This window comes from Schistocerca piceifrons, chromosome 7 (assembly GCF_021461385.2).
Source record: "Schistocerca piceifrons isolate TAMUIC-IGC-003096 chromosome 7, iqSchPice1.1, whole genome shotgun sequence".
In the NCBI taxonomy this organism is placed as follows: Eukaryota; Metazoa; Arthropoda; class Insecta; order Orthoptera; family Acrididae; genus Schistocerca; species Schistocerca piceifrons.
The window spans coordinates 477,640,066-477,665,210 of record NC_060144.1 but is presented as its reverse complement, the minus strand read 5'-3'; the positions used below and the strand labels follow the sequence as shown (position 1 = coordinate 477,665,210).

The 25,145-nt window shown below is 40.2% G+C and overlaps 1 protein-coding gene across 1 annotated transcript in view; it reads left to right on the top strand.

Annotated features, from left to right (window-relative positions):
- The window catches only part of LOC124804983 (gamma-aminobutyric acid receptor subunit alpha-6-like), a 139,138-nt gene extending 114,701 nt beyond the window's left edge, over positions 1 to 24,437 (top strand). The window contains exons 10-11 of the mRNA XM_047265374.1: positions 18,027 to 18,141; positions 22,814 to 24,437. Of these exons, the coding sequence (XP_047121330.1) occupies positions 18,027 to 18,141; positions 22,814 to 23,154 (456 nt within the window). The 3' untranslated portion in view covers positions 23,155 to 24,437. The remainder of the gene's footprint in view (positions 1 to 18,026; positions 18,142 to 22,813) is intronic.
- Positions 24,438 to 25,145: the final 708 nt, after the last annotated feature.

The following is a 25,145-nucleotide window of genomic DNA, read 5'->3' as shown; positions in this document are numbered from 1 at the left end:
AGAGTCTTGCGGATAATATAGCAAGTCCATAGCCACTACTTGTGCAATCACAAAGTTTTTGGAATTGTCCTTAGAACCAGCAATGCTGTTATCCAGTCCCTTGCTGAATTATTAACACACGTGCAAACACTAACAGTCCCTACTTCTCACATATTGTCCATGTACTATGACCAACAGAAACATGTGCAGTGAAATGGAACTTACAAGTTAATAATATGATGAACTGGTGTCAATTACAATTTTATAACATAAGAATACAATTACAAAGGTACAAAATACATCACTAAAGGACATAACAATACAGATAACATTTGTAGTAATACAGGCTTTACAAAAGAATAGAAATAAACATGTACATCAGTGTTACAGGAATTATGACATAAGTAAATATATAAAATAATGAGAATAATTTTCGAAACATTAATTTCACACATGAGAATTGAAACAGAACAGAATTAATAATGTGTAAACATCTTTACAAAGAAAATGACATATTATAAACGCAAATTATATTTGGGGGTAACAGTATTCCTCATCATAGTGAATGTAACTTAGTACCAGAAAAATTCTACAATATAAATCTTATTAACTAAACACATAAAGACAGGAAGAACACAAATACACAAGAGTACACCAACACATAGCAGAATAACACAGGAGGAAAGGACAGGGTTTGTTTTCAGTGTAACATTTGGTACTGCAGTCCAACCCAAAACTTCATCCCATAGATCTTTCATCTTATTTCAACATTTGTTTCCACCAAAAAAAAAAACCAATCCAAGCATCTTTCTGTATTTTGTTCACATCCTCTTTCAAAATTCTTTTTTGGCCAAACCATTTTCTTATAGCTTCTCAATGCATTTCTTTCCATTCATCACAACTCCTTCTCTTATATAGCCTACCCCATCTTAAGCTAACTTAAATCTACTGAACTCAGATGCTAAACTAAGGGACGAGGCAATGCAGCAGCACAAAACAATTAACACAAACAGCAATGACAAAAAAATGCAAATTGGTAAAGCAAGCAGCAATATTACAACTAATATAAGGCAATGAGCAGCAAACAAGAAAAATAAATCAGTAGTAAAACTGGCTTAACAGAGTAATGTAAAGTGAAATTTAGTAGCACTATGCTTGGCAAACAGCAGCAGCAAATGCAATAACTTATATCTAAACATGACATAGCTCAAGCAGAAAAAATATTACAGTGAAAATGGCCATGTTTAATACCTATGTCACATCTTAACACTAGAGTGATGCCTCACAAAAACTTACTCTGCAAGAAAGTTACCAAGTGATTAAAAAAATTATTTATGCAATTTCTGTGAAGGGAAATGTCTATTTGTGCTCTCTTTTCTAGGAAAGTACATCATAAACGTATTCTTTACTGGGTCTGTAGACAGAAAATAGTGATATTAGTACATCTATTAAATTTTATAATAACCAATGCTGCAGTGCAGCTAGAAACTAGATATTAAAGAAAATGAGCAAATATGTACAAAGGAAGGCATGAAACATCATTCATTAGCCATATGGCATTTCATAAGGTAGTAAAAAAATCTCTCAACTAGAAAGACAGTAGTCATAATCAGGTGTATAGACATAAAAATATTTCTCATCATTTCATTAGGCATTTCAGTAAATATCATAAATTAAGAGCTCCACGGTGTTATCATATGTTTTCAAGTTTGAGCATGTCGTATTTGCGATGCTTTCTACAAAGGAATGTCAATAGCGAGGATAATGGCTCCCCTTTTCTTTTTTTTCACCTGTGCCTCTGAAAGGCACACACTAATAGCTTTTTTCCAGGCGACTGTCACACAGCTGGGTGCCCACAACTCATTACGTGAAGGTGGTCACTTAACTTTCTTACTGAAATATTTACGACACCAATTTGCATTACAGTGACAGTCTCATATAAAAAATTTCACAGATCGAGAATTTGCATTGCAAATGTGTAGAAACAAAATCCTATGAATATAACAGTGTTCAAAAAGTTTTCGTCGGCATTGTGATACATTTGCACATTTACACACATTTCATAACTCTTAAAGTACGATTCTTGGTTTCCAACATCCTTTTCCACAAGTCAGAGTCCCTAACCACTACTCATTATTCATATACATATTCGTCAACACTTCTTCAATATTTCATCAAAATAAATATGTAGCATAATCAAATTCCTCATTTATGGTAGCATCATCTTATTGATCATAAACATACCTCAACAGCATAATACACATTGTCGTCATGAAAATAACATCATAACACCTCAGTCAAATCTCAAAAACGTCGTAGCTTTCTGCAATAATGTCAAAACCTAAAAAAATTCTCTGCTCATTTCAATAGTGTCATCTACCTCAAACGTACTTTAAAATCATGCTCCCTTACCAAATACATCATTCAAAGCTCTCATAGCATCACAATGGTTCCGAAAAAATATGAACAGTTCACAAAGTACAGACAAAATACAATTTCATAAGTGTGAAGTTACCCAATTGTGTAATTGCGTAAACATGTGTCACTGATGTAGTAAAAAAAAATGTTTATCTCTCAGTTAAATGATCAGATAGCTGTGTAATTTGTGTGTTAGAGAAATATGGTACCGATGTGTAAAGTTGTATAAGCAAATACCATATTAGCTAGGGCTCCTTGTGCTTGCCAAACACATGGTACACAAAGTAAACATGTACCCCCCCTGAGGATTAATGAATAATACCTCAGGTGTTACAGATTACAGCAATGGAATGAAATGTATCACGGAAAACCTTTGTATCATTGTACTTCAAATATCTTTAAAAATAAATGTTTTAAGTACAAAATTAATCACTCAAATACATGTACTGTAGCGCTAAACTGTGCGTCTTGTTGTAAGATAATCTCTGTGGAAGTGTCGTAGTTATCGTCCTCCGAAAGCTAAGTTCCGCAAAAGTCAATGTACTTACCTCATGATAAACAAAAGTGAAATGCTTTGCGTACAGATATCTTAGTTATTATGCTTATTGCCGTGATGAAGAAAGTACTGTGCTGTAACGTATTGTTGTGCTACGGAAAAGGCTGTCTCATTGTAGCTACACCACAAAAGTTACTACTAAAACATGTTTTACTTTCCAGAATAATTCAGAAAAACTGTGCAGATATGAAACAGAAACACCGCAAAAGCAACACTGTAAATTGTCACTCATTAGTAGCGTCGTGATACAATTGTGTAGCTGTCACATAAACTAACCACGGTGTCATCTGGTATCTCACAGAAAGTACTTTAAATCCAGATTGTATTTTCAAGTAAACCAAAATGTTGCATTAAAATCTCATTAGCAGTACCAGTATATGTTCTAAGTATGTAAGTCTTATAGTCGTTACATAATCGTGCAACTAACAAGCAAGAATAACACAATAACACTGTGACGTCTGTTCACTATAACAATGCATTCGTAATTTCTGTTTAAATAAGTTCTCTTGGTTCTTGACTGGATAGTTAACTTTAAAACACAGTTGCATGTTAACAGTTTCTAGGATTGAAAAAGAGTACTAGTAACGTGAAGTGAAAAATTTTATGTCGAAGGCTAAGTTAAAAAAGCAGATTATCTCTCAATAAATGGTTTTACATGTGAAATGTGGTGTAAACCTTTACTCTTCCTAGTATGCAGAGTTTCGACTTCAACGCAATTATCATGTGGTATACGTCAGATTCTGTAAGGTCCATTGTAAACTAGAAAGAATTTGTGACTCAAGTGTTTCTTCTTATGTGACAGTGAATGAGCTTTGATGAGAACTTTCTGACCAATATATAATTTCTTTGCATTTACTTTACCGTGTAGTTTTCTCCTTTTGTCTGTTGCAGATTTTATATTTTTGATAGCCAAATCAATTATGTCTTTGTGTCGAAGTTTACGTGTATTCGGGAAAGGTACAAGCTCTCTGATTCTGTTTGGTGGTTCTTCATTCTTCAGTACAAGAGTAGGTGGTAAAGCAGTGGAGTCATGAGGCATTTCATTCAGCACATTTTGAAGTAAGTGTAAATATCTGTCCCAATGCTGATGCTTTCTGTGACAATAAAGTCTGCAAAGCTTATTGATTTCTTTCATAATCCGTTCCGAGGGGTTACAGTGTGGTGAGTACAATGAAATAAAAACAGGTTTGATTTTATGATTCCGAAGCATGCGTGACCAAACAGCAGATCTGAATTGCGGTCCGTTATCTGAAATAACTTTAGCAACGTGGCCAACACCACGTAAGAAATTTTCAACAAAGGCGTTGGATACAGACCGTCCAGTGGCTTTACGTACCGGAGTGAAAGAGACAAATTTTGAAGTAAGTTCAACAGCGACTAGAACGTACGAATGGTTCAAATGGCTCTGAGCACTATGCGACTTAACTGCTGAGGTCATCAGTCGCCTAGAACTTAGAACTAATTAAACCTAACTAACCTAAGGACATCACACACATCCATGCCCGAGGCAGGATTCGAACCTGCGACCATAGCGGTCGCTCGGTTCCAGACTGCAGCGCCTAGAACCGCACGGCCACGAACGTACGAAAATCCATTCGATGTTCTGACAAGGGGTCCCAAGAGATCAACAGCAGCAAATTCTTTTAATTTGGAAGGAATGATAGGAAACAACAGAGCACGATGTGAGATAGTAGATGGTTTCGCCTTTTGACAAAGTTTACAGATAGAAAAGACTCTTCGATTTCTCTTTTCCATATTGTTAAAATAACAAGTCGTCCGAAGAATATGATAACATTTTCGTGGGCCAAAATGTGCATAGCTGAAATGAATGTACCAAATGAGCTTATTAACAAAATCGTCAGGAATGCAAAGTACCCATAGCTTGTCATCAACAGTGCAGCGTTTGAACAGTATGTTGTTTCTAACCAGATAATAATGCCGAATCTGTGTGTGTATCTTTTCATGCCATTTGCTTTTGATGTCTTTCCAAATCGGATCTTTATCTTGTTCGTGAGCAATGTCAAAGATGTGGGGATGAAGTTTTCAAAGGCGACTTTCTGAATATAAAGAATACTGAAATTTTTCTCGAGGTTGCCTTCTGTGTTACTTTTCTCAAGCCCAGCCGGTGCACGTGACAGTGCGTCCGCAACAATGTTCTCCTTGCCGGGAATGTAGACTATTGTGAAGTGGAATTCTTGCAGAAACAATGCCCAACGTTTTAACCTGTCATGATTTAATTTTGAAGACATAAGAAATTGTAATGCACGATGATCACTGTATACTTTTACATGCTTACCAGAAAGAAAGATACGGAATTTGTTAAATGCCCAAACGATAGCTAAAGCTTCTAATTCAGTATCGGAATAATTTTTTTCAGATTTTGTTAGCACTCGGCTAGCAAAAGCAATGGTTTTCTGAACAGTAGTGTCATTTTCTATGGCTTCTTGAAATAAATGGGCACCAAGACCGACTTTAGAAGAATCCGTGCTAAGGCAGAAATCTTATGACAGATCTGGAAGAGCTAGTATTGGCGCGTTAAGTAGCGATTCTTTCAAAGAACTGAATTCCAACTGTGCTTGTTCGTCCCAGTTCCAAATAGTATTTTTTCCAGTGAGAGAACAAAGTTTTGGTGTAACAAGAATTTGCATATTCAGAAAACGACGGTAAAAATTTACGAGACCTAGAAAACTGCGGACTTGTTTTTTTTGTGGATGGAACTGGAATGGCTCTGATTGCTTCTAACTTTTCAGGATCCGGCTGAATGCCTTCAGAAGAAATAATATGTCCCAAAAACCTCACCTTTGACCTACCAAATTCAGACTTTTCCAAGTTAACTGTAATTCCAGATTCTGCAAAAATATGTAACACGCAGTTGAGGATGCGATTGTGTTGTTCCCATGAGGCTTCTGCTATCAGAATATCGTCCACATATAAGGTGATGTGACGTTTTAAGAACTCAGGTAATATGGAATTTAGCCCGCGAATGAATGCTGCCGAAGAAATGCTCAAACCAAAAGGAAGTTTCCGAAACTGATAACAAACGCCGAAACAAGGGAAAGCTGTGTATTTTCTACATTCTGGATGAAGTTCGATCTGATAAAAGCTGGATCTGAGATCAATGGAAGACAACACTTTTACACCATTAAAATTTTGAAGAAGTTCTTCCAGCGTTTGCGGCCTGTCTGTTTCAGGAATAATGATAGTATTGATTTGTCTCGAAACTAAGACAAGCCTGATCGATCCATTTTTCTTCTCAACAACATGTAATGGATTGTTGTATGAGCTTACTGCAGGCTCAATAATGCCCTCGTCAAGCATAGATTGTATTTCTGCTCTAACACGGTCCCTATAATGTGCTGGAATTACGTATGGTCTAACACAAAATTTAGTATGCTCACGAACACGAAATTGGTATTGAAATCCCTTGATTGTTCCTGTTTTGTGAGTAAAAACTGTGGAATGTGCTTGTAAAATCTCAAAAAGGTCCTGCCTATCAGTGTCATTACAATTCTCAATTGTTTGAATTTTATTCTGAATTAACTCATTAGTTTCAAATATGCCGTCGATATCATCCCTGTCAGTACTTGCAGAGTGGTTGTTAGTGTCTAGTTCCGTAGAAAATTCCGAACTGTTGTCTAACATAAGGTAAAGCCGATTAATTTCCTCGTCATGGTTTGAGAGCCAATCTTCAAATTTCAAAGCTATTGACCTACCTTCTTTCTCTAAACTTATTTCAGCATCGTGAAAGTTTAAGATTACTTTGTATTCATTCAAAAAGTCTACTCCCAATATAATTTCCGTCGACAATAATGGAACAATAAGAAAGTTCATAGAGAAGCTGTGGCTTTGACAAAAAAATTCTAAGTTGGTTTGTTGGCGTACATCTACACTTTTTCCAAAGATTGCACCTTGTAATTTAATCTTACATAATGGAGGTGTGGGACAATCGTTCGATTTGTTGCATTTGCTAAAGGCTGTTTCACTAATTACTAAAATGGGACTGCCAGAGTCAAGTACTGCCGTAAATTTTACGTCATTTACTGTAATGTGAATCACAGGATATGCAATGTTGTTATGTTTTACGTCGTGTTCCTGGAGTAAGATGTCCCTAATGTCTTCCATTTTTACGTAATTACTAGCTACGGCAGCTGCGTCGTCAGTTTCAGAAGTACGTTTTGTGGCTGCCAGCGGTATGAGTCATTGCCTATTGTGTCTTTGTTGGCGCGCGTCGTTATTGGGATTTGGAGACCTAACTTCTACAAATTCACCTTGTCGAGAGGGCCCTGCTCTGTTTGAATCCCGCCAGTTCTGATGCAATTCAGGTCTGTCGTTACGATCATATCGTCTGTCGTCATGTCGGTAGATTCCATCGTCGGTCACGTGGTGGAGAATTTCTCCCTGAATCATAACTGCGCGCTGGACCGTTGCATCTGAAGTTATTCTGTCTCCCTTGATAATAATTATTTTGGTTCCCATATTGCCAGTTTCTCTGATTGTCTCTGTGATAGTCATTACCGCGGAGAGGTGATCTTTCCCTGTAATTATTACTACTCTGCCAACGGTCGTCATACGGGTGGTGTCTGTTTTGGTCACGATTTATGTTGTAAGAATAGCCTTGTCGTGTATTATTTCAGTCATCGCAAAATTGTGACAGATGTGACCTGTAATTGTTGTGCTCCTGTTTTCGCGTTCCGCGATTGTCAGTGTCAATTTCCAGTTCTTGTAACAGTCGCTGAAAAGCTTCAATGTCGTCTTTGCAACGTCCTGCTAAAATAATATGTCATAAATGTTCAGGCAGTTTGATTAAGCAAATGGGATGAGTTCTGAGGGGCTGTATGGGTTTGAAAGATACTGATTCTTAAGCAACATGTCTTCAAAATATTTCATAAGACTGGAAAATTCAGATTGTTTGAAACGTTTCATCATTATGATGCTATGTTTTACTCGGTCTTATGTAGCTTGGGACCAATACGCTGAGACGAAGGCGTGATAAAATTCTCCTTCACTGTGACAATCGTGAATGACCGATCGCATTCTTACAGCTGGTTCATTCTCTAAATAGCCACACATAAATTCTAATCTGTTCTCTAATGACCAGTTGGGAGGAAAACAATGAGAGAATTGATGGAGCCACGCTTGTGGATGAATGTCGTTGCCAGAATTCTTAAATGATTTAAATTTAGTGTAGTAATGAACAGCTTATTGTCAAAATCATCATGTTGGCGAGTCGCATATCGGTCATTGTTACGTCGTTTCGGCGGTTCCATTTCAAAATTCGGTGCACCTTGCCAATTTCTTTCATAACTTCCGAAATGTCCTGTGTTATTATTTTGTGGTTGTTCCGTATTTCTATGTCGCTCTTCCCGTACTGGAGCGCGAGTGTCCTCTGAAATATGTAATTCTTGTATTACTTGTGCCAACTGATCTTGTACTTCCCGGATTTCTCTTTTGTACTGTGTACTGATTTGATTTTGATTTTGTTTGAATTTTCTAATTTGTTCATACTCTTCAGTGTCCGTGAAGGCTACAGGTCTTGTGTCATTCAGATCATCATCTACCTTTGTAGATAAGTTAGTGAACTGATCTGAAAGTTCGGCTACTTTATCCGATAGTGAAATTATTTCCTCTGTGTGTTTTTCTGAACCAAGTTTCAGTGTCCATTTGTGTTGAAATAGTATCTACTGTGTCCTTTAAGTTTTCCTGAGGTTTTGCGAGTTGCGTAACCGAATCGGTAGATGCAACTGAGTCAATTTTAGCTTGCAAGTTGTCGTGGTTTTCATGAACAATAGTTTGCAGTTCTTTTATGGCTGCTTCGTGATTCTGTAATGCATTTTCATGACGCGAAAAAATAGTTGGAAATGCTCACAAATTTGTGTTTTTACGTCATTACAGACTTTTTGATATTTCGATTCAATGTTATGTAACCCAGTAGTTAAATCTTCACGTGTTTGTTCAAGTGTGGTGTCTAATTTCCGAAGATTTTGTTCCATTGTGTCTAACTGTTGCTGTGTTTGTCTCTGGTGTTGTTCCATTGTGCCTAACTCTTGAAGATTTTGTTCCATTGTGTCTAACTTTTGAAGCTTTTGCTGTGTTTGTCTCTGATTTTGTTCCACTGTGTCTAACTTTTGAAGATTTTTTCCCATTTGTTTCTGATTTTGTTCAGGCGTTGTGTCTAACTTTTGTAGCCTTTGTCCCACTTGTTGCATTAACTGTAATAACAGTGCACTGGTGTCTGAAACATGTTCCTCAGTGCTATTCGGCAGTGCATTTGAACCGGCAATATTCGCATTTTGAAAAGCAGAAAATGTGTCTTGATTTATTTGAGAAAATGGTGAGGACGCAAAACCTGAATCTACAGTTAGCAAGATTGTGTCCTGTCATTTCGGAATTCTAAGGCGAGCTGTTGCCGACCGATCGATCGATAATGCTTCCCTGTTCACTAATTGTTTCACTGCCTACACCATTATTTGCAGCCCGCTCCATTTCCCTATGCACAATTACCAAATTACTACTTTGAACATTAGTTAATTCATTACATGGTGGCGCTAACACTCTGCTTTCGTCTTCACTGTCATTTCTCAGTTTACTTTGGAGCCTAGTATTACGTTTTTCAAACGCCATTATTGTCACAAGATTTCATACGACAACACAGAAAAACACAATTTGAAGAGCAAAAATAAGGGAACACATTAACATAGCACTGAAAATAATATCTAGTTAATTGCAAGCGCAGCTGCAAAATACTTGGTGCAAATCTACATGCATGCCACAACAACAATGAAAGACTGCAACTACAAAGGAGATTCTCTCTACAATTACGCACTAGCAATAAACAATAGCTACACTAATTACACAAACTACAAGAAAAAATCAGAAGATTCCAGTGAGGTATCCTCGGCTAAGTGTCAACATATGAAACGTCCCCTTTGAAATATTATACAAGGCTGTGCTTAAACTGACACACAATATTTTTAGCGCAACGCAATCTGACTTTCAAAAATCCCTACAAAAGAATGGCCCTGACTAACATTAACCTATACCTTTCACAAATCACTTACCTCACCAAAAATCTTCGTTACTCGAACTACTGCAATACAGCGAGCGCCACTACTGCCAGCTAAATAAAAGATTCAAACTACTGAAGGCATTAACTACTAATAGGCATAGTTAGCAAATGAAAGATTTTAATGGAGAACAAATTTACCTTAATAGTGTTGAAAAATCATAATATACATAGCAGTTCATGACATCCAGTCTTACAAATTTCAAAACTCCGCCATTTCTCTCCCCACATCCACCACTGCTGGCGGCTCACCTCCAACTGCGCAACGCTACGCGCTGTTAACATCCAGCTGCCCAACACTACAATGGCAGACAACAATGCAAACTAGCCACAGACTGCACACAGCACAGCCAGTGATTTTCATACGGAGCGCTACGTGGCGTTACCAATAAAAAAACCTAAACAGCCTACTTACAAAATGACCAACGTGTTTTGAATCTTTAGTCGCATTTGCGTGTTCCATGCTTGGTTTGTAAATTATTGACAAGGGCAATTCACTCCTGAGGAGCACTTTTATATGTATATAACATAGAATATTACAGAACATACTTCTATTAAATTAATAAGGAAATCACTGGATCTTTTAGAAAGGGGATGAAATTCGGTGACGGCGAAATGCGAACCAGCAACGGGTGTCTTCCACTTTGCAGTTCCACGCACATAACGAATGCACCATGATGACGCTGCGGAATTTTAGACTCGTGCTGGATCTTAGGCCTCATGAAAGCTTTAATCGCCGATAAGTAATTATGTGACGTTTAATTTTAATAATGAGAATAATAATAAATCGTACCACGATCGACATGTTTTTGTAAATCTTCGATACTACGAGTGACATCAGAATAACGTCATTTGTGCACTAAGTCCTGGGAGTCGTGTGAAAGAGTTTCGCATCGAACGCAAACGAAAATCGGAAGCAGTTCCTGCGGTTGTTGATATTGGGTATGACATGAAAATGACGTGACGTTTGCAGGGAGTCTTGTGAAATGAGTGTTGCCCACCATATCTCTAAGACAGGAGCCGATGACACGGAATGAACCATAAATACAGCAGGTACTGCAAAGTACAGTAAGACTTCCATCGTCGTCCCGGCTTGCAAATTTGCTGCGTCGATCCAGCTCCAGATTACATGCACAGGAAGAAAACTTCCGAGCTGCCTCTTATACAGACTCGTTACTTAAGTAACACTGTTATACCGCCCGCCTAGTTAGCCGTGCTGTCTAACGCACGGTTTTCCAGAGCCTGGTCCCCAGCACGAATCCGCCCAGTGGACTCGTGTCGAGGTCCGGTGAGCCGTCCAGTCTGTGGATGGTTATTAGGCGGTTTTCCATCTGCCTAGGCGAATGCGGGCTGGTTCCCCTTATTCCTCCTCAGCTACACTATGGCGGCGATAGCTGCGCAAACAAGTTCTCCACGTACGCGTACACCACCATTACTCTACCACTCAAACATAGGGGTTACACTCGTCTGGTGTGAGACGTTTCCTGGGGGGTCCACCGGGGGCTGAACCGCACAATAACCCTGGGTTCGGTGTGGGGCGGCGGAGGGGAGAAGTGGACTGCGGTAGTCGTCGTGGGGTTGTGGACCACTGCGGCCGCGGCGGGCATGGAGCCTGTCCGTCGTTTCTAGGTCCCCGGTTAACATACAACATACAACACTGTTATGGCGTTCATCGTTCGTCGGTTCGGCTAACGCTGTTCGAAACTTCAAGATTGCTCTACAACGGCTGGTCAACTCGTGTAATATCCAAGATTTGTGGGTTATTCGCACGTGAAGCGGCTTGATGTTGGCCTGAATGTGAGGCCTGGTATACTCGTCGGCTAGCTCCTGATCGGCCACGAATAAACACCACTTGGAGGATCTCCATATTGTGCACCAAACAAGTCGTAACCTTTTCACAGTTGCATTTGTCATGGTAGAACAAGTAATGGACCATTCGTCGGAGACTACCTCCACCAAGACTTGGGAGTTACCGAACTGCGTGTGGGTTACCGTTAACAGAACACAAACGGCTGTCTCTGCACTGGTGCCGTGACCGGCAGCCATAGACTGCTGATGATTGATTGGTGTCGCACTGTGTTAGCTATGAATCGCTGTTATGCACTGCCCCCGAAGACCATAATCGCCGAGTGTGACGACGGCCTCGGGAGAGGTCCAATTCTTCTAATGTTTTGGAGAAGCGCAGCGTTGCTACTTTCCGTGTTGGTCCGCAGCTCGTGGTCGTACGGTAGCGTTCTCGCTTCCCACGCCCGGGTTCCTGGGTTCGACTCCCGGCGGGGTCAGGGATTTTCTCTGCCTCGTGGTGATTGGGTGTTGTGTGATGTCCTTGGGTTAGTTAGGTTTAAGTAGTTCTAAGTTCTAGGGGACTGATGACCATAGATGTTAAGTCCCATAGTGCTCAGAGCCATTTGAACCATTTTTCCGTGTTGGGGACGCAACGGGTGCGACAACTACTCACGGCTGGTGGTGACTGGGGAAACTCTGACAAACAGCGGTACGTCAGGGACATGCTGCGTTCTCGCGTGAGACATGTCGTACAACCGTATCGTGGTGCCATGTTTCAGCAGGACAAAGCTCGTCAGACATGGCACGTGTTTCTATAAGCTGTCTGTGTGATGTTGAGGTACTCCCACAGCCAGAAAGATCCCCATAAAGCATGTGTGGGACCAAATCGGACCTCAATTTCCCTCCCACCTGCCCCCAATGCCATTATTCAGGAAAGCAAGGACCAGTTACAACAGTTATAGGTCAGCTTGCCTGAGGAGTGGATACGGTGGCTTATGACACCCTTCCTAACCGTATCACTGGATGCATCTCGAGCAGAGGGAGTAGAACATTATAGTGATAAGTGGGCTCATACTGCCAAGTTCTTTGTAAACTTCACTAGATTTTGTAATCACTGTGGTAACATCACGTTCTCTCTCTAACCCTGTGAATTTTCAATTCGTTTCATCCTTCTCTTCTGTGTGCTTTATTTTTTTTGTGAAATAGTGTATTTCACTCTGTTTGGATATTAATCTCAAAAAAATTGTTACTTCATGCTCTACCACCTCTAAAATGTTGCCCCTGAAGACTTGAGACACATTCCAAGGCATCCAAGGATTCTGCTCACCTAAGAAAACATCATATGGCGTACTCGCGACAGAAAACAGTAAACTTCATGAATATACTACACTCTGCTCATAACTAAAGTGCGAACTATTTTCTGTAGATAGTATTCTATAGCTCCCATGTTTTTAATGAGCGATACCAGGTAACCGTCAAAAGCGATGATGTTTCATTTAGGGCACACCAGAACACGCTCATCACCGCTCTTAATGGATATCTGCATATAAATTTCGTGGTTTTGACGGTATCGGTTCTCACAACCGCAATAATTGCGACTATTCCCCAGGAACACTGTCTGGCAGGTTTCTTCAGAATTTCGAGCGGTATCGACACAAATATATGGTTTGTAATTGATGAAATAAATTAATCGTACCTTGTCTTGTGTTGAAATCCACCAACGTTTTGGGAAAACGTCCTTATGATACATTAAACAGCGACACTTAAAAACTTCAGCTTACTGTTTCCACAATGGGTGGTTAATTAGTGTCTTTGAAATTGAAGAAAACTGTAATGGTCTTTACTTGAGATGCTTCTCACCGGAACGAGAATCAGCGGACTAAAAAGTCTAAAACTGCGTTATAGGTGGTGGCGGCTCATCATTTAATAAAAAACAAAGACTTACCCATCCACTCAAAGTTCGTTGACATCCTTTCTCCAACACTTTTGGCAGGAGACCTAACAATTCACAAAATTTCAAAATGCATCATCCTATGAATGTTACAGTTTTTATTTCTGTGCTTCTTAAGAAAATTGGAGAGGAATTCCGATTTATGCAAAATACCTTTGTAGTTTCATTTTCACCCACACATTTTTCAGAACTTCTTTTGTTGTCTTCAGTGGGTTTCTTTGTTTATTTTTGTTCTGCAAAATTTTTGTTAATACTATCTTTAAAGAAACTATTGGCAAAAAATTCACATTTGCAAAATGAACGATTATTGTCAAATATTTTTTTTTTACATTGGTTGGCATACAGTACAGAGTTGACACATGTGTCGCTGTGTTGAACCACTCTACGTTGTTCATTTAAAAATATCTCTAAAGGTTCTAGTTATGTAGTACATTTGGAAAGAAAGTGAATGTAAGCAGTTGTTTACATACCTCACATGAAGATATGAATGTTTATGCTAGTAGCTGTAGGCGTACTACGCATTCTACAGCTTGTTTCCGAAAACACCAAAACTGTCTTATTTTTATGTTTATTATGCATTTCCGACTGAGAACCACCATGCGCCATGTTAACTACCATGTTACTTACGGTTTCTGATGTTACGGTGTTTTTACTTTGTGTCGAGCTAACATGCTCATTTCTTGTACTTTCGTCGATACACTTGCATTTCTTACGATTTGTTCGCCAGATAGAGAGTTTTCGTCGTCATTACGCGTTATTGTGGCTGTGTAGTGTTCATTTCTTTCGTGACATGTTTGTCTGGGATGTTGAGCACGGATGTGAAGTTTTGTTGACGTTTGCGTTTATAATTCATGTGTGCGCGTGTGTGTGTTTTGTATTGTTTCCAAGACAGGGAGGGTGAGAGAGAGAGACAGACAGACAGAGAGAGAGAGAGAGAGAGAGAGAGAGAGGGGAGAGTGAAGGGATTCTTTTTTTTTTTAATTTTAGAGGCTGATCATACGCAGTTCTGATGTGGGTGCTATTTATATCGCTTTTCTGTTGCGGAAAAGAGGATACTACTACACAGTGATTTCTATTCGCTTAGTACTTTCTTACCTTCTTCAGATTTTACTATACCGACTGAACAAAACGCTCGTGAACAAACGTGACTACACAGAAGATTTGAACACAATAAAACAAATTGTACAAGAGAATGGGCATGAGACAAAGACAGTAGATAAAATAAACAACAAAATACAGAAGCAGGCAAAACATAACCCAAAACATACACACCCACAGACACACCATGAAATAAAACAAGCGCTGTATCATGTGTGAGATACAGCGGTGAGCTAGTCGGCCAGGACTTACCTCAGTTCACTGCTAGTAGCGCCACGCCGGCCGCGGTGGTCTAGCGGTTCTGGCGCTGCAGTCCGGAAGCGCGGGACTGCTAAGGTCGCAGGTTCGTATCCTGCCTCGGGCATGGGTGTGTGTGATGTCCTTAGGTTAGTTAGGTTTAAGTAGTTCTAAGTTCTAGGGGACTGATGACCTCAGATGTTGAGACCCATAGTGCTCAGAGCCATTTGAACCATTTTTGAGTAGCGCCACGTCACCTTAACGCGTCTGCGCATAGTGCGTAAGTATTGCACCACAATTAAGTATGAAATTAAAAGTCAAAATTTACGTTAAAAACTTGGTTAAAATCTAGTTTAGTATAATAATGTTCCAAATATCAAGTTTTATGTACCTAGACATAGAGAAAGCTTTTGACAATGTTGACTGGAATACTCTATTTCAAATTCTGAACGTGGCAGGGGTAAAATACAGGGAGCGAAAGGCTATTTACAATTTATACAGAAACCAGATGGCAGTTATAAGAGTCGAGAGACAGGAAAGGGAAGCAGTGGTTGGGAAGGGAGTGAGACAGGGTTGTAGCCTCTCCCCGATGTTATTCAATCTGTATATTGAGCAAGCAGTGAAGGAAACAAAAGAAAAATTCGGAGGTGGTATTAAAATCCATGGAGAAGAAATAAAAACTTTGAGGTTCGCCGATGACATTGTAATTCTGTCAGAGAGAGCAAAGGACTTGGAAGAGCAGTTATACGGAATGGATAGTGTCTTGAAAGAAGGATATAAGATGAACATCAACAAAAGCAAAACGAGGATAATGGAATGTAGTCGAATTAAGTCGGGTGATGCTGAGGGAATTAGATTAGGAAATGAGACACTTAAAGTAGTAAATCTGTTTTGCTATTTGGGGAGAAAAATAACCAATGATGGTCGAAGTAGAGAGGATATAAAATGTAGACTAGCAGTGGCAAGGAAAGCTTTTCTGAAGAAGAGAAATTTGTTAACATCGAGTATAGATTTAAGTGTCAGGAAGTCGTTTCTGAAAGTATTTGTATGGAGTGTAGCCATGTATGGAAATGAAACGTGGACGATAAATAGTTTAGACAAGAAGAGAATAGAAGCTTCCGAAATGTGGTGCTACAGAAGAATGCTGTAGATTAGATGGGTAGGTCACATAACTAATGAGGAGGTATTGAATAGGATTGGGGAAAAGTTTGTGGCACAACTTGACTAGAAGAAGGGATCGGGTGGTAGGACATGCTCTGAGGCATCAAGGGATCTTCAATTTAGTATTGGAGGGCAGTGTGGAGGGTAAAAATCGTAGAGGGAGACCAAGAGATGATTACACTAAGCAGATTCAGAAGGATGTAGGTTGCAGTAGTTACTGGGAGATGAAGAAGCTTGCACAGGATGGGGTAGCATGGAGAGCTGCATCAAACCAGTCTCAAGACTGAAGACCACAACAACAACAACAACAACAACATGTACCTAGACTTAATAGTTTACGCAAACTTGACTTTTTAATAGAAAAATAAGTGGCGCTAAATAATAAAGCTAGAAAGCCAGAATTTGCTCAGAATGTGTCTTTAGAACTCATAAATAAGTGGTGCAAGTTTCAAAACTATAGAACAAATGTTAACACCGGAATCCACGTTCTTAGGAAAGATCAGAAGCGCTAAATATTGGACGTAAAATTTGGTTTATGCTTCAGTTCACCATAAAAATCATAACTGAGAGACCATGTTAAGCTACCTCTTATAGTTTTTAGTAATTAAGGAAAGACCAATTTTGTAACTAAAATATACCCATTTGTAGTAGATTAAGTACCTGTAATTTTAAGAGTGCAAAGTTTTGGTTAAAGTAGATGATAAAACCTACCAATTAATAGAGCTATACTAAATTGTATAGTTGTAGTATTAATGACAGCCGATATAAGTTCTAGTAAAGGTGTGGTTCAGAGGTAACGATCTACCGTTACTTCCAGTATAAAAATTCTAGAAGGCAAAGTTTTCATTCAAGCGAGCTGAAACTATTTTTGTACTGTCAAATGGTTCAAATGGCTCTGAGCACTATGGGACTTAATAGCTATGGACATCAGTCCCCTAGAACTTAGAACTACTTAAACCTAACTAACCCAAGTATATCAAACAACACCTAGTCGTCACGAGGCAGATAAAATCCCTGACCCCGCCGGGAATCGAACCCGGGAACCTGGGCGCGGGAAGGAGAACGCTACCGCACGACCACGAGCTGCGGACTTTCGTATTGTCAAATAACTTACCTGAATACATGTAAAAATGAAGAAGTTTCTAAATTAATTCATAGCTTTGATATTAAAGATTATGTGCCCGAGAGAGCGGTCGTTCGGAGGCTCACGCACAAACTAAACACAACAAATGTCAACAACACTTAAAATCTGTGCACCAAATTACACGCCATGAAACAAATGTATACTACACAGCGACAGTGATTCGTAATGGCCACGAAAACTTTGTGCTTGGCTAACAGATCGTAAGAAATGTATGTCTATCGACAAAAGCGCAAGAAATAGTCATGTTACCACATAATACATTAAGGCAATTGTGGGCTACTGAGCGCTGGTTGGGTTCACTCTGACGTCAGTGGCGCGGGTGGCTACTGCGCATACACCTCGTGATCCCTTCCTTGTATTCTAGTATCCGTGTATGTAAGTACTCAAGAACTGGTCGCACTAACGTGTTTCCTCTACAAGTACGTTGCGTTTTCCAAGAAAATCATTCCAACGAAGTTTTCTTTTCGCCTTCCCTATTACTGATGTTGCTTGATCGTCCCATTTCAGATCGATCGTTACTATTACCCCTAAATATTTATACAATTTGTTTGTTGTTGTTATTTTTGTAAGAAGGACAGATATTGCTTTAATTTGTCTGTTTTCTCGAATGAGGTGAGGACGTGTGTGTTTGCAGAAGGGCGAATCCGCGGGCGAGGACAGCGGCCTGGAGACGGACGAGTTGCCCGCACGCATGCAGCGCTCTGCCAGCCTCACGCACGCGCCCAGGGACTCCTCCGTTGACGCACCAGGTTCGTACTAGAGATGGGGGATCCGCTCCTGAACTAATTCATAGAGTTGAATCTTTCAAAGGAGTGAACAATCAGTGATTCAGAAAAAAAGAACGGTAGCTCCAAACGTTTCCCACAGCAGAGAGAGAGAGAGAGAGAGAGAGAGATAGAGAGAGAGAGAGAGAGAGTCGGAGCAGACCAGCGGTGCCTCTGCTGGTCAGAGCACACTGCACGCCACACACCACAGCCAGCGCCGGCCTCTGCCCTACTTCTGCCTTGGCTGCCTGCATTGTGCAGTGCCCCATTGGATTTTGTGTTTCACATATGCCGTGCCGTCTCTGTGCTTCCTCTGCCGTGTGCAGTGTCTGGCGCACCTTAGCATAGCACTCCGTCGGCGATCGTTTCAGTCGCACGTCCTGCCCTCTGGGCAGTTCATGCGAGCAACAGGACAGAGAGCCTCCTAGCGGAGAACATAAGAACTACTTGCAACAACCTGCTCGCAAGAGAACGGACGATTTGTCTCCGAGCGGGTGAGTGGTGGCAGTTCACCGCTCCCCCCACCCTCGGAACTCGCCCGCTCAACGCTCACCCCACCGTTCTCGACTCTAGCCAGAGCGTTGAGCAAAGCAACTCAGGTGTCACTCTGGTCTCTGCGGTCTTAGCTCACGCAGTAATACAGCTCGCGTCTCGACCTGCTTGACCCAGCGCCTCTGCATCGGAATTCGTCTCTACTGGATATTGTTCTTCGTAGTAATACCGTTATGTATATTACATAATTATGTTATGTATACATCATTTGTTTTTATTTTATTTTTATTTGTTTAAACTGATCAGATTAGGTTTCTGACGGCTCCTCTTACTATAGGATTTTTTATTATGGTCACTCGAATTTACACTTTAATTACGAGCGAATCGATAAACGTATAGCAAAAGTGATACACCAATATTTTCCTTGTTTTATTCTGCGGTAGGCTATATGCAGCACTTTGGTCTTACAGTCAAATTTATATATTTTTTTCTTATTTTAGTACGGATTTTGCGATTTTAGGCGTCTTCGGAAGGAAATGTTCACTTTAAAAATATATGGCTTGCGATGTATTTGTACGAGGTTAATGAAATTTTAATACATAATAGCCAAATATATTGTTAATGTAAATCTCAAGTTACAACATTTTCTGATCACCCAAAAAACCATGATAGTGCAAAATAAATCAATAATCAAAAACTTTGTCATATCGTGGAAATTTCAATAAACAATACAAAATTCTTACTCATTATCTGTGTTACTTCAAAATAGGATCAAATAAGATCAAAATACAGGTATAGTACTGGAATAAACCAAGTTTAAAGGGCAATGTGCCTCCCATTTATTTTCTGTTGTGAATGAGTGGTGAGTCATGAAAAAGAGCTAGTTCATTTCAGGGAGTGAACAGTTCTGATCCGATCTCTGAAAAGAACAGTTTTGCCCATCTCTAGTTTGTACTGCTGCTTCTGCTGTTCTGTATCGCAGCGAATTATATCTACTGCTCGTTCTGCTGTTCTGTGTCGCAGCGTAATATTTCAGAGCTGTTCCGAAACCAACGTACCAATTCCTGTACAAGAAACGGAAGTGAAAGAGATACACGATGTTATCTAGACACTGGTATATATTACTTTTTCCACGTAGGTACCTTAGTTATATAAGAATTTGTTTCACTGGTAGACCAGTATGTCGAAGCTGATACAAAGGAAATCAGGACCGGGCCCGAGGAACTAAGTAACAACAGCGTTCTGGACGTCGGCCACCGTTATAAAGTGGCTATCGGCCAAGTTCTTCTTCATAGGTCCAAAAAGATGTAAATCGCCTGGTGCGAGATCCGTGGTATCTGGAGGGTGCTCAGATGCAGTCCAGCAAAACGTCACACCAAATCTCATGTAACTGAGGGCGTATGCGGTCGGGAATTGTCGTGCAACAACACAACATCTTTAGATACTAGTCTCGGCCGTTTCCTCCGAATCGACTTCTGCTATCGCTCCAGTGTGGCACAACAATTACTTGCACTCACGGTTTCTCCACAGCTGAGGAAATCAAACACCAGCTCTCCCAGAAGACTGTGGCCACATTGTTTCCTTAGATGAGAGGGCAGTGGTGGAAGAGAGCTGTCCTTATGACATTCCTGTGTTCTTCGTCTCAGGTGTCACATGACACACTCTTCTTTCGTTCTCTGTGACGAAGCGGTGTGGGAATTGAACACCCTCTCTCTGATTCAACATTAAGTGCTGGAGTGGTAAAGCCATTCACTTGTTTTGTTCTCGTCTGATGTGTCGTTGTGGTCTTCAGTCCTGAGACTGGTTTGATGCAGCTCTCCATGCTACTCTATCCTGTGCAAGCTTCTTCATCTCCCAGTACCTACTGCAGCCTACATCCTTCTCAATCTGCTTAGAGTACTCATCTCTTGGTCTCCCTCTACGATTTTTACCCTCCACGCTGCCCTCCAATACTAAATTGGTGATCCCTGGATGTCTCAGAACATGTCCTACCAATCGATCCCTTCTTCTAGTCAAGTTGTGCCACAAGCTCCTCTTCTCCCCAATTCTATTCAATACCTCCTCATTAGTTATGTGATCTACCCATCTCGACTGATAGGCGCCCCGATATTCAGCGAGAAACTTCTTTGGGTAACACAATGTGTTGTGCACGATATCCAAGACACTGCCAGTGCAGATGTTGACTTTGTGTACAGTCTGACTCACATGAATCCGAAATTGTCCTGAATTTACACGACACACATTGTCATCTGAATGTGCTCTGCCGATCCTACCTTTGCTTGTCTCGTATAACTATTCAGCATTTATCAACCTCTCACCAACAGAAAGGAAAATGTTTCATGTTCACACACGACAGTTTGTCTGGTGACGCGTGGGATGCATGCTCCGATCACTGCTATGACTCGTGCTTCAGTCTCTGTCAAACTGGTGTATCAGTATGATACAACTGTACTGTTAATGTTCATGTTTGTTGATTGTTAACTTTATTGTGTATCTGCGCAACGCCTCTGTTTATTATATGATGTAATCTGTCTGCAAAACGAAATGTTAGTGGAAGAGTCTGCAACATGCAATATTCATTGTTGGGCACTGGACTCTACAGTTTTTATATTCAAGGAGTGTCATGATCTGTCTTCTATATTTGACGAATGTTTTTCAGAGCCTATGAATAATATGCTCGTTTTACCTGTGACATGGTTGTGAGTCTTACTTGTGTGGGTAGTTCCTTTCTTGTTGATGATTTGTCGGAAAATGGTTAAGTTAAAGAAAACACACTTGTACCATTATATTACTTGCAATATTCGCGTCTTTCTTGCACCCTCGATATTGTATCCCAAATATTAATTTTATCAGTATTTTTCCGCACACTCCCACGTCACCCGTCATCCGACCTACACGCTGCAATCATGTAAACAGTGCCCAAGGTTTGACAACAAAAAAGCAAAGAAGAAACGTGCACCATTCTCGGGATCATAAGAAAAGCAAAATACTCTTCTGGAAAAATTCCTTTCCTTATGATACATTTACAATCAAACACCTGAATCTGGGGGTTTACTCGTTTGCATAATCACAAAGAATTTTAATTATCTATGCATTAATGAAAATTTCAGGTGACATCTGAGGTCTCTGACAAAATCATAACTCCGTGTAGTAGAATATGTATATCAAGTATGAAATATAGTATATGTGTATCAAGTAGAACTTGTATAACAAATTTGACAGTTGTCTATAAAACACATATACTTTCTTGATGAAGCTGTCAGTTGCAAACAATGTGAATAAATCCAAGGACGAGAAATGTAATAAAATTGCTGCCATGGGGGAAAAAAACAAACTTAAATGTTGTTAAACTATATATGTATGTAAAGAGATTTCAGCTCTCCTTTTCTGGGTAACTGTGTCTACAAATCGTGGTCATTGTTTTCTGTGGTGATTACAGCTGGTCACATTGAAAAAAAAAATTGATAAAAAAATCGCTGATGACAGGAACAGAAATAACTTCCTGGTCTTGTTACCAACATTGCTTAAAAACGTTCTTTACATTCATAGTTATGGTAGGACTAGTGACTATGTAATTTCAAGTTTCTTTTTTTCATATAAAAGCTGGTGCATTTATTACAAACTAACTCCAGTAATACATTTGGCGTATTCTTCTTTATATAAAAATGTTTTTACAGCAATTAAACAGGACCAGTTAATAACTAGCTACTGGGTCTGGCGCATAGCAGGAATGTTTGAAGAGCTGCAGCACAGAGCAGTTAGCTGAAATGCAGAAATCGGAACTTAATGTAAAACAGACCTGAAGATATAATTCTCATTTATTGTTCCATCTCAGTTACATATTTTTAATTAGATTAAATGTTTTGATGACACTGGACCATCTTCAGATTTTTGTGTTTGTTTCAGCAACTCATCTGTCAGTACTTTGATATGTGGTTCTGAGTAGACAAGATTACTCTGATATGTGGTTCTGAGTAAACAAAACGGGTTGCTGACGCAATTAGTTAGAACTGAAGACGATCCAGAGTGATCGAAACATGTAATATAATTAATAATGTACAACTGCGATAGAACAATAAATGAGAATTATCTGAAATGTCTGCACAGTTGCTGAGTCTCCCTGTCGACTGAGGTGGACAAGGCGTGACGAGTTGGTGCTTTTCAGGCGGGTCGCTGAAGGCGCCATCTGCTGCTGGTTTGCGGAGACGCAGTGAGGCGGCGCTGCTGTCGGTGCCCGGCCTCGCGCCAGTGCGCAGGCGCAGTGTGGCGGCCATAGCGTCTCTGCGTGGCTCCATCATGGACCTGCGGAGGGCCGCCAGCTCGCTGCGGCGAGAGAAGGGCGACAAGTTCTCGCGCATCGACATGGCCGCGCGGAAGGCCTTCCCTGTCGCCTTTACCTTCCTGCTCGGCCTCTACTGGCTGCTCTACATGTACTACGTCACCGACGAGCTGCCTCTCAAAGCTGCCGCCAGCTTGCTCATGGGAGCACCCGTACCTGCCAACTAATGTCACCTGATCAACTACATTCAGCACATCTCGTACAAGCGTCTGCTGACAGGAGTCTTCACCGAGTATGTGACTACATGATATAGTTCTGCGGTGATGAAGTCGACAGATCCCACTCAGAATGTTCGCCACTCATGTGATGACACTTGTGGAGCACCTGAGTAGAAAAACAGTGCCAGTTCTGGCAGAAAACAAACCACATCATTCTGCGCTCCCTGGTAACACCAGAAGACCACTAGTTACTGATGGGTCCACTCTGTTACCTGTCTCCAGTTTTTAATTCGCTAGTATTTACACCTGACTGCTATTGGGGGGAGGAGAAGGGTTGAGCCCCAGAAATTCTGTATTCTGCTATTTTTGCATATTTATACATTCATGTAAACAAGTGTCCTCTGGAACTTGCTGGCAGATTGAAACTGTGTTCCAGACTGGGTCTCGAAGCTGGGACCTTGGCCATTTGCAGGCAAGTGCTCTACCGACTGAGCTATCCAAACATGACTCACAAACTTGCCCCCACAGCTTTACTTCTGTCAGTAGCTCGTCTCCTACCTTCTAGATTCCACAGAAGTTCTGATGCACGTCTTGTGGGACTAGCTCTCCTGGAAGAAAGTCTATTGTGGAGATGCAGCATAGTCACAGCTTAGGGGTTGGTTCCCATAAGGTATGTAGGAGAATTTGTGTAAAGTTTGGAAGGAAGGGGATGAGCCACTGGCGGATGCAAAGCTGCGGGGGCAGGTTCGTGAGTCATGCTTGGATTGCTTAATTAGTGAGCACTTGCAAAGGTCCCAGCTTCGAGTTCTAGTCCGGCATACAGTTTTAATTTGCCAGAAAATTTCAAATCAGCTCGCACTCTGCTACAGAGTGAAAATTCATTCTGTAGTGTTCTCTGCTTATGTATCAGTGGCAGTGACAACAGTTTTTGCCATCTTTGGATTTAACAGTTAGCTTTGCCAACTTCATTTTTAATGTTAATGACAGGCTCAAGCTACAGGGATGAAAATGTCACTATTCTTACATTATACAATTATTGTGTGCAAATAGCAGTTACTCTCTATATATAGGTTTGAGTTCTTAGAAAGAGATGTTTTACCAAGTTTTCGATTTGTAGTTACTATATGTCAGGCATACAAGTGCCTCGCTCCTCGTGTCCAAGGTAGAGGACCACACATGTTACTTCGCTTCACTTCACACATTTCTATTCCTTGAAAGCCTTCTTTTTTGAAAAAGTGTTTTAGCTGCAGAAATATCACAACAGTGCTTCCAATGTATGGATTTAAGCTTTAGAGATGTATTTCTTTTTGTCAGTAACTGGCTCTACAACTATACTAATATATGTAACATTATTCAGTTACCTCAATGATTATGCTACAAAAGGGTTCTTTCTATACGAATTCAATATAAAAGTTGAATTCCTCACATTTCTTAAATCTACTAGATATGAAGGTAAATATGTTTTGCATAGCTAAAAAAGAAACAGAAATAGTGTAATATACGATTTTATGTTTACACAGGAATTACATATTTCATCTTTATGTATTAATATATTTTTGTGCAACAACAAATAAAAAAAAAGTTCAAATGTGTGTGGAATCCTATGGGACTTAACTGCTAAGGTCATCAGTCCCTAAGCTTACACACTACTTAACCTAAATTATCCTATGGACAAACACACACACACACCCATGCCCGAGGGAGGACTCGAACCTCCGCCGGGAGCAGCCGCGCAGTCCATGACTGTAGCGCCTTAGAAACAACAAATATAGACAACAGAATATATATAGTATCATACGTGGAATATAGGTCTATTTTAATCTTTATTTGTAATGTAACAAGTGCTGACATTTTAATTTATATGATATCACTTGTATAATGCCCCCTTTGTTAATACTCGTATATTTAAGATGACCCGTCCATGAAAGAAATGTCTGAATTTATCTTCATTTGGAAGCCTGCACTACTCATATATCTTATAGTATCCGTTTTATGTTCCT